At 36.8% G+C, this 11,391-nt stretch overlaps 1 protein-coding gene and 1 pseudogene across 1 annotated transcript; both read right to left on the reverse strand.

Annotated features, from left to right (window-relative positions):
• Nucleotides 1–1,243: 1,243 nt before the first annotated feature.
• Nucleotides 1,244–7,433, reverse strand: LOC125846015 (protein EIN4-like; annotated as a pseudogene).
• Nucleotides 7,434–8,650: 1,217 nt separating this feature from the next.
• Nucleotides 8,651–10,846, reverse strand: LOC125844023 (uncharacterized). Its single transcript, XM_049523251.1, has one exon. It carries the CDS (start codon nucleotides 10,819–10,821, stop codon nucleotides 9,154–9,156), a length of 1,668 nt encoding a protein of 555 aa, XP_049379208.1. The 5' UTR covers nucleotides 10,822–10,846; the 3' UTR covers nucleotides 8,651–9,153.
• Nucleotides 10,847–11,391: the final 545 nt, after the last annotated feature.

Here is an 11,391-nt window from a genome sequence, read left to right on the forward strand (position 1 = left end):
TTTACCTCTTCGAACCAATACACGTCGTTAAATAGGTCGTCACGAACACCCAAAAAAATTCGGCCAAAAAAGTGTCGCACGCACTATCACCGTGTTTTTTACTAGGACACATAATAATTAAAATGGTTGAATAAAATTTAATGACAAACTTGACAGATTATCGATATATTAAAGTTGGATTAAAATTTAAATAGAAAAGGATCAAAAATCTTGTCTTAGTTACAAATGTTGAAAGGTATTTTTTACTCTTTCTTGTTTAACGTATGAGTTTATAATCTACCAAAAATTGAGTTACTATGATGTTCAGGAGATTGAAATCATTGTTTACAGAGAAATTTGTTAGGTACCAATCTTTAGGACTGAGCTCAACTTTTGAGACTCGGAGATGATGGGTTCGTTTCTTTATCCTTCTCAACATAAATCGTTTAGTGTGGCTCAAAGTGGCCTATGCAAATTGCATACAAAGTTAAAATTGTGGTTATATATATACTGGTGAAATAATCCGTGTTTCGTGTGGTCACTAAAGAGATTAATATTAAATGTAAAATTCTCGTTTACTTCTTTATATATTTTGAATTGTCTTAATGATGATCTTAGTTTCGGTAATACTTATAAATCCAAGCTAATTCTCTCTACTTTTTTTATGTCATTTCTATCCATCTCAGGTGACAAGTTCAGTTCATAAATTACTTTCTCTATCTTCTAGACAATTTCGAAAGGACCAATAAATCGAGAACTAAAAGTATATTTGGTTGGAAGTTGCACAACACATGTTTGATGGAGGAGGTAATATAGGTATTCGGTGGACTGGTCGAAGTAAGCACACGTTGGCTCAAACACCGTGATTATAGAAAAAGTGCTAGTCAAAGTTTATGATGTTTGTAACCAAAACTAACAATGTGACAGGTGCAATATTCAAGCTTGAAACTTCCACAAGGTTTACTTGAGATGATGTGTGAGCAGCTAGTATCAGCTTGCAAGGTTTAAAAGTTTCTCTTCAAATCAGTAGCATCCTTCTTGTTTCTTGGGGAAAAAAATGATGGAACCCATACCACTAGCTTGACATATTTCACTTCAACGTATGACGAGAGCTAAATTGCAAGCAGACCTATGCTTAGGAAGAAGTTGGTTTCATCTATCAAAAGACGTAATGCAATTTCCATAAAGGGGTATGATATTAAGGTCTCTAGGAACCTTTTGAAGTTTGGAATTCACCACTGGTACTACACCTCACAAGCCATCATCACCATGCATCCCTTTGAAGGAGTCGTTGTAGTTCATCGGCTAAGTCATGTAGGAGAACATGTTTCCTTGTTAGACCATCCATTCCCACCTGTAGGCAGATACCATACTTGTTCCTCTGAACTAGCAGTCAGGGATATGATCAATGGCCAACTACGGCTTCGGAACTTATGCACCCTCAATGCCACTTCAAGTCCATCCATTTCTGGCATTTGAAGATCCCAAGCTGACAACTTGAAAGGTTGTTAGTACAGGGCCTAGAGCACTCAGGCACTGAAAACCAGTTGATACACTTTCTGGTTACCAGTCTATTTACATCATTCAGTGTCTTCTTGTTGTTATCATCAGCAAGGACTACACGAAAGCTTCTGAACATTGTGACGGAAATTGGTTGTTCCAAAGGGTTTCTATATTCAAACATGTGTTTCCTAAAAGATGACTGTTTTTGAAATCTCAGAATGAGTGTCATCACTTGCACGTGGCCCTGGGCATTCGAGGACATCCATATATTTCCCTATCATCCGAAAATTTTATGCAAAAAAAAAAATACAGGTCAGAGTAAGCAATATGGTAACCTGGCAATTATTTCATTACTTTCACTAACCAATTTACCATATCAAATAGCAGAGGCAAGGAAACTAAAGACAAAATAGTCTTCTTGTTTGGATTATTTATTAACATCATAAGCAGCATCTAAAAACTTTATACAATAATACAACAAAAATCAAGAGAAATCATCAATTCTAAGGATGAAATTCTTACCAAAGGGAAAAAATGGCGGGTCCCATGTTCACACAAGCTGCAGCCATGGTAGGGGGCAGTTAAATAAACAAAAGCAGACTACAATGACATTCACTACTTTACATTGAAAAACATGGATGTTATAATTTCAAAATCACATGTTCTGTAGTCACACCATGAAAACAATCATCTTGAACAATCGACAGATCCGATTTGTTTACAGGGTGTTGCCTTGACAGAGAGCATGGAGTCATACTGAATGCACTCCTTTATTTTACACAGTTCTTATGAAGGTTCATTCAGTGAAAGCAAATACAACTTAAATCCCAAACACTGAAGTTCCCAATGTTAAGAATAAGAAGGTAAAGGACAACATATAGCAGTGCTGTCTGCAGAAGCCCAAGGCTGAAAGGAGTACCAATTGCATTGGAAGTTATATATGATAAAGAGGGAGTGATGGTAAATATCTGAAACACATGATGAGTAATGTATTATTTGAGTATCTAAAAGTAGTATAGCACCTGTTCATAGTCAGAGACTACTATTTTTGTCACATTAAACCTAGACAGAAAATCAGTTACCTGTTCCTCGCCAAACCCCCCCCCCCCCCACACCTAATAGCTTTAAGCTGTGATGGTGATGGCTTAAAATTTTTTAAAAAAAAGTTACCTGTTCCTCAAAAAAAAAAACTAGACAGAAAATTGATCTCTCAGAAGCTCAACCAGTGAATTTTCTTCTTCAACCTTCCTATTTAGCTAATTTAACATATACCTACAACTTACAAGTACGGGGTTCCCTCTATCACCCATTAATGCTCTAAAACATGTGTCATTTGCTCAAGGCACATGCAGGAGTTCCGTTTAAGTTCTGCTAATATCATTTTCAAGAGAAGAAATCCAGAACTTTTTTGACCCAAAGAAGACATCCTGAACTTTCCCTGCTCACTTTGGATTTAGTTTAAGAGATACAAGGTCACTGCCACAAACCAGCAAAGAGATACAAGGTCACTGCCACAAACCAGATAAATGAAGGTAACATCTTTAGCTGCATCCTTACGAGCACATCTTTCATTCTCATATATAGCAAATCCTCCACCCCTTTCTCTCTCTCCCTCTCACACCACATCTGATGCAAGCAGATGTGAGCGCTACATATCTATCCAGTGACTTTTTGCATGAAGATGCTTGTATCTAGTTTCACATTAGGAACTAAAATGAAGCTAACTAACATCTAGTGTACATCTTTTGCATTCAAGGGTATGGCCTAGTGGTCCATGAAGTGGGTTGAGAGCCACGAGGTCTCGTGTGCAAAACCCAGTGGAAGCAAAAACACCAGGTGATTTATTTCTGTCAGTCCAAGCCTTAGTTGACAATTCGCTGCCAAATAATGCGAAAGCAACTCCATTTGCTGCTGTTTCAACAACTATTTTCACAAGATTATGTCCCTCACATCACCAAAAGAAATGATTAACCGGAAAGAATATGCTGGAGATGAAAGAATTCAAGGAATGCAAGTATTGAATTAAATAAGAGAGTATGAGTTGCAGAGAATGAAAGCCTCTGAGATAGTCGAGGAATACTCGGAAAAATTGCTTGGCATTGTTAACAAGGTAAGATTACTAGGCACTGAATTTAAAGATTCAAGAATTGTTGAAAAAATTTCTGTTACACACCCGAAAGATATGAAGCATGTATAACTAACTACCTTGGAAAATACACGAAGATCTGTCCAACATTACCTTGGCAGAGTTGTTAAATTCTTTTCCGGCACAGGAGCAAAGAGACTGTGAGGCAAGATGGTATGGTTGAAGGAGCCTTAGCAGTCAACCATAAAACTCAAAGCAGTAGTAAAAATTTGAAAAATTACCCACCTTGTGAGCATTGTGGAAAAATGAATCATCCACCATACAGATGTTGGAGAAGGCCAGACGTGAATGCAGCAAGTACAATCAACTAGGCTATGAAGCAGTGATTTGCGAAAACAAATTTGAGAACCATGAAGCAAATGCATGTGTGGTCAATGAAGAAAAAGAAGAAGACAATCTTTTTGTTGCAACATGTATCTCAAGTAAGATTTCATCAAATTTTTGGTAGATTGATAGCAGTTGCACCAACTACATGACTTATGACAAGAGTGTGTTTAAAAAATTAAAGCCTACTGAAATATCCAATAACAGTGACCAGATTCTTGTTGAAGGAAAAGGAACGGTTGTCATCAAAACAAGTTCATGTAATAAGGCAATTTCAGATGTTCTTATGTAGATATTGATCAGAATTTGTTGAGTATTTGTAAGTTGATAGATATAGGATACAAAGTATCCTTTGAGGATAAACATTTTCATCAATGATGGTGTTGAAAAAAAAGTTTTAAACAGCAAGATGATAGGTAGACATTTCTCATTTGATCCAATGAATTATGTTCCTGTAGAACATGAAAGATCATAGGCTGAAAAAATTAGAAGATGATCCTCCATATGAAAAGCACAAGCAAAATGTGAACCAGCTAAGTTTAAAGGATCTTTCAATGTTCCCAAAGAAATTGAAGCAATGGAGGAGTTATCTATGTTTCATGAAAATAAAATGGGTAAGTTTAAATTCAAGATGCAAAGGAAGTAGGAAGACATGCCAAAAAGATTTAGTAGTCAAGGGTTGCATTCAAGACGAGAAGTGAATTTAGTTCAGTACAAGGCCAAAGATGAATCTGCACATTTCTTCACAGTCACTTTCAGTTATCAAGTGTGGAGATCCCAAGATAGAAGACCAAAATTTTGCAGCTCCTAAAGCAAGGAGTGTTGAATATTTACTTTAGAATTGCAAAGTTTTTAGTGCAGTAATTTATTAAGATAGACCTAGTCAACTAGTTATCCCTTTTAATTAGGAGTTGATTTCTATTTGAATTTTGAGTAAATTTCTAGACTTTAGGAATTTGGTATTTTCAGCAGATCTTTTTGCTTATTTTTAAATTTAGACGTGAGTATTTTTATTACAAATTGTATCCTTAGACTGCAGTGAAAATACATCAATCTTTCAACTTCAGTTCATAAGCTTTCATTCTTGCTTTTCATCCCTTAGTATTTTTTATTCTTTTCCTGATATTTCTTCTCTTTTAAAACCAACACATTCCATCATATTGCATCCTAGAAACCTCTTTACCTAAAGATTTACAGATGAACAGTAATTAAAGAACCATCTCCTGCTAAAAAAAAAAGTCCTCAAGCTGCATTTATTCTGAGATCTTTCAACTAAGTAATGGTCGATAAGAAAAGAGGGAGTCACATTTCATTTATTCGAGTTCCTCTTCCTCCTCTTCTTCTTTTTTTTATTGGTGGTGTGGGGGTGTGGGGGGATACTGGGTAGGTGATCATACCAGTAACCTGAACCCCAAGGTAGTAGAGCAATTCTTCACATTCAACTCAACTTTTTTGACATAGTGTGGCATTTGTGGCAACCTTGGGACAACATTTACAATAAACATTAAAAATAATGTCATTCTGTTTGACACACTTCTACGAATCATCACATCTTATGCATCATTTGCACGTCTCAAATTTCTTAAACAATCAAAAGATAGATTATGATGTGCATTCTCCACGTTGGACTACTTCCACACAAACTCACTTTACCTTCTCTTTTTATCAGGTAAGGTTAGACGAACTCACTTTACTATTTTCCTCTACCACTACAAATGTAGCATGCAGCTCAGCTTTACCCCTGAATCTCCAAGTAAAGTCATAGTCCATACTAGGGGTGGGTGTTCGGGCAGTTCGGATTGGATACGAAGACTTTGGTTTGGATTTTCAATTTTCGGATTTAAGAAATTAATATCCAATTCCAATCCTAATAAGTCCGATTGATCAGTTTGCGTAAGTCCGGTTTCAGATTAATCTATTTGATTATTTCAGATTTTTGGTGTTGAGATTGTAAGTGGAGTTTCTTCTTCTTGCAAAAATAAACATCCTAGTAAAATATTCATGTCAAATTGTCTTAATAATTTCTCATTCACACGACAATCATCCAAATAAAATATTCATTCAAACAATGAAACCATTATAAAAGAAATTTCTAATCTAAACAAAGTAAAATCATGTATAGATAGATCATACTACTAACAGTTCATATTCAATTCAACATTACTCAATCCTTATATGTTCTATGTGATTTAAATATCAATTAATATGCTTCCATAAGGACCCAGTGCCAAAACCCACAACTCGTCAAATAAGAATGAAAAACACAGTCACGGTGAATAAACCTCAGTTTGCACTATCCATTAGCCTAATAAGGTACATTGACTGATTTAGTAGGGTATTGAACTTAATATTAGGTACATGGGCTTGTCTAATATGTAAGGATAAATATAAGGTATAAAAACAAATTAGATTTTCAGATCTGAAAATCCAAAGTCAGAAATCGAAAATCTGAATATTTTAGAAGTTAAATCCAAAATCCAATCGGAATCCGAAAATCCAAACAAATTGAATTTCAGTTTGACCCAAACTCTGCCATTCCCTAATCAATACCTACACGCAGACCTACATGGCAGCATGTATGTATATCACACAAGCCATGAACAGTACTTATACATGATCAAGATCTACAATCATCAATAGATACTTGTTAGCTATATAAACTAATTTAAATGAGAACATACTGACAAGGTCAATCAGGAAAACAACAGCATGTATTCTAACCTGAATAATCTTTTTGCAAATGCTGAAACTCCAGCCCTCCATCACCTCCCTGATGTTACGCCTTCTTCCACAAAAATGAATGGTGGAGATTGAACTATCTGATTGAAAGCCTTCAAAACTAACCTCAATATATAATTATATGGTCACATATTCATCTGTTGCGCATTATTTTCTTGTACCCCAAACTGTCATTCCCACAATCAGCTCCAGTCTCTAAAACCACTCCAAATATAAAGAGCCCTTTCTAATGCTGACATTTAACAGATGTCCTACCATATGTAACAAAACCTAAAATGTTCTCTTCTCATCGCCCATCACCTGATTAGGCAAAGAAGTAAGAACACCTGTAGAAAATCCAAAGCCCTTATAGATACACAAGCACTTAACAAGACAAGAAGTCTCCCTGACCGGTAAATGTAACTGAAAGTGACTCATTTCTACTGGAAACATTCCATCATCTTTGGAAGATATTGCTATCACAACATTTGTCAATCTGGAGAGAAAAGTGTGTGTTTTCACCATTGTGTTTACAAAAATCTTCTGGTCAAAGCTTGCTTTCTCATCTTGAAATACGGAGAGCAAACACAAAATTGAGTGCATCGGCTGCCGCATTCCATTGTTCATCACCTTCTGAAACGAAGTCCTTGTATGGCTTGCCTTCATAGCATTCTATTTAGTCTTTAGCCTGCTGCAGCACACAATTTCTCAATTCTACTTTTCTCCCTCATGGTATGAGACTCATCAAGAACAGTTGCATAGGACAAAGCAGCCACCTGATCAGAAACTACTTCCACTATCTCCATCTCATCATAGCTCAAGACTCGATCATCAGCATTTGAAAGAACCAATCCTAATTGTAGGCTTAATTTGCTTGATATAGGGATCAAACCCGCGACTGATGTTATTGAAATCTTTATCTCTATGACTATGATTCATGGATTAGTTTTGAATTGTAATTTAGTAGGCGTTTGGCCATAGATTCCAAAGATTTTTCACTTTATTGGAATTTATGAAGATGGAGTTATGTTTGGTTATACTTTTTACAAAGGACAGCTTAGAGCACCTTTTTTGTGAAATTTATGAAGATAAGAGTTGGAAAATAGGTTTGGAGCACTATTCCAAATTTGGAATCCAACTCCAAGTTGAATTTGGAAATTTATAACCAAACATTGATTTTGAAATAAAGTGAAATTATTCCGAAAAAGTGATGATTCTCATGAAAAATTAATATCTACATTTTTCATTTAGGAATATGAAAAAGAAACATCAAAAACCAGCAACATCAAACATGGACACATCATCACAAATAAATGGGAGATCCAAAACAAAGCAACCAATCACATCAAAAACAAAACATGAATATTTAAAAAAAGAGTACACTCAAATGAGAGTATTGAGCTAAATTTTGAAACTAGACTATTGTGCTAAATTGGTGCATAGCATTTCAGATCATTCCAGACAGATAAATTTTACAGATGTTGAAAATATTGATGTGACATCCTGTAACAAGGGACAGAAGAGTTCGAGTTGCAATTAAACTTTTTTTTTTGCAATGATCAGATAGTGCGAAAATGAGGCCATGATAGCCCCATTTCATCTCTTAAAAATGAAAAGATGAACTTACTAGAATGGAAGAACTAAGCAATATAAAGAAAATTATGATTACTAATAATAAGATTACTCAAGGAGCATGGAGATAGAAGCAGTAAACTGATTACTGAAACTACTGCCGAAGAGAATAGAAAATAAATTGGCATTACAATAGAAATATCAACGCAAGTGCCGGAGTAATTCTACACCATTTTTAACTACAGCATCCAGAAGACAAATATTAAAGCAACAACTACAAACAAAGAAGTGCCTTACTTCGCTAGGCAGTGTTACAGTCCCCTGTTATGGATCTAGTAATGGGACACTGCAAGATGAAATCTGTTGTTTTCTTCCTAAGATCTATGGTGCTGGTTCGTTAAGAGAGAACCTGCAATCTCTTGAGTTAAAGTACTCAAAAAATGGAACAACTTTCTGCTTAGATTGCATAGGATAAACATAGAGTTCAAATACAATACTTATAAGATAACTACCCCTAGAAACTAGGACATTACTTCCTAACATTACTGGAATGAGAAACTGCAAACTACAATAAAGATATAACTACTACTAGAATGAGCTACAAGCAAATAGCTACTACTGTAAACTGTGGAGACTAAGGAGTGATAACAGGTAGCCTCCACCTTATCACCATCCACAGCATTAAGTATAGGAAGACTGCTAAGGAATTCATCAAGACCTTCAAAAAACCCAATTACATCAACAGTATCATCCTCTCCCTCTCCTGCTTCATTTTCTTGGCCCATCTGAATTATAGGCTCTTCAACCTCATTACTGAACTACACATTCAAATCCAAATTCCTAAGTGTTTTGCAACCCAACAAGGTGCCTTATTGCCTTACTTACGACACCTCTGTTACTTGACTCAACTGTTACAGCATGGGTATTTCTACGCCACCTTGAGTTGCTAAACCATATTGCAAATTGACATCATTATTCCCTTCAACAGTTTTTTCCTTATCAGCTTGCTGTTTCTTGGCATTTTTGCTTGGGGTTCCAGTCCTTGCACACTTTCGCTTCCCATTCTTTGCTTTCTTCCTCTCCTTATTCCGATTCCAATCCACATTTGACTCCTCGCTTGACTGTGATGCCTCTACTAACACATCATCATCATTACATATTACTGGAGAAAAATGCTTTCGTCCACCCCCACTTTTCGATCCACCAGCATTATGCGAACTACCAAGATTATTAACATTACTCTGTCCTCCACCAGCATGATTGTTCACATTACTCCCTCCATCCCACCCAAATCGCGAACAGGTAAACATGGGCGAAAACGGAGACCAGCTCGAAGCATTATCTATATTTCTATGAAAATTCTCCAAAGACGATCCAAAAGGCATAAATCCCCAACAACAAAAGCTATTTTTTTTTCCATCAATAATTGGAGGAGGAGACGCAATTGGTACAGCTTGAAAAGCCTTCTTACAATTTTGACACCTTAAAGTACAATGAGTATAATCCACAGAGTACTCATACATAAAGAGACAATAAGGACATGCAGTCCAGAAACTGGGTATACTCTTACCTGATGCATCTACATTCCCTTCTTTCTCCTTCACATTATCACCAGTACTTGCAGACTTATTTGCATTGTTCCCAACCACATTCTCATTTTTCTCCAGGGGCTGTTGACTCCCACATTGCTCTGCACAAACCACTGGCTCTCGCCCTTGTGTCGAGCTCACCTCGGTACCAGATGGTGGGTTTTCTCTATTTAAGCTTCTCACAGAGGTTACCAGCTGTGGTTGGTTCAAAGAAAAGAATGAGGTAGGTTGTTCATCTGTGTTTAAAAATGAAATGGGAGTCACGGGTTGTGTCTGTTGTTTCAGAAACGTTTCAGATTGTTGCAGTTGCTGCTCAATGGGCAAGCTTTCCATAGAGATCACAGTTTCTTGTTCATGAGTCAGAAATGTCACTGGCATAGAAAATCCAGCTTGTGGGTCTCTACTGAAGCTTACTCCAGCAGCATGTGACCCTTGATCTTGAGTAAACAAATTCTCAAACATTTGGTCTGCATTCGAACTGGGCATTGAAGGATAAACACTCTGATGCACAGGGGTAGGTGTAGAAGCAACAACTGGGTAAGGGTTAAGGAGGAAACCCAGCTCCTTATCATACATACTTTTTCTCAAGGGGTCAGAAAGAACTGTGAATGCATCAACGACAAGACGGAAAGCCTGATCAGAAAATGGGAAATTGTTGCTCTGAGGATTCATAAGAAGATTAAACTGGCGATACTGTTCGGCGATGAAATCGGCATTTTGGGTTTGGTTAGGAGGGATTTGGAGGATAGAGTAGTAGTCAAATTGATGATTGTTAATACGTTTGTCGCCGGCATTCAAAGTATCAACGATGCCGAGTATTTGGTCGGCAACAGGTGCAAATGTCGGGTCGGATTCACGGGCCCGGGTCGCGAATGACTTGCTACCAACTAGATCACGATTTGATAAGAGATTTTCAGCGATTGATAGAAAACGTAAAGCTTCTGATCGATTGATTGGAAGGCCACTGTTGATGAAGAAAGGATGCTCCATTTTAGGGCTTCAGAAGAGAATGAAGAGGAAGAGGAAGAAGGAAGAAAAGCTGAGAAAATGAGGAGGAAGACAGAGAAAGGCGGAGAAAATGAAGAGGAAGAAGGAAGAAAGGTGGAGAAAGTTAAAGAGGAAGAAAGGCGGAGAAAATGAAGAGGAAGAAAGGCGGAGAAAATTAAGAGGAAGAAAGGCGGAGAAAATGAAGAGGAAGAAAGGTGGAATAAATGAGAGGAAGAAGGAAGGAAAGAGGAATAAATGAGAGGAAGAAGGAAGAAAGGCGGAACAAATGAGAGGAAGTGTGTTCCTCCGAAATGAAATAGAAGCCACGTGTTGTTTGCAGATTTCGAGGATGCCATATTGCAAATTTGCAATCAATTCACTAACCTTTTTGAGTTTTTCCTTTTTGTAACTAGTCCTAATATACGCGTCTCGCGCGTATCCCTCGTATTGATAAGAATAGATTTTTAAAAATAACACAAATAATATCTAGAAGATATGTTTGCGTACAATATAAGAATCGGAAAAAGGCCTAAAATACCCTTGAACTATTGAATTTGGTACAAAAATACCCTT

This window comes from Solanum stenotomum, chromosome 11, assembly GCF_019186545.1.
Source record: "Solanum stenotomum isolate F172 chromosome 11, ASM1918654v1, whole genome shotgun sequence".
NCBI lineage: Eukaryota > Viridiplantae > Streptophyta > Magnoliopsida > Solanales > Solanaceae > Solanum > Solanum stenotomum.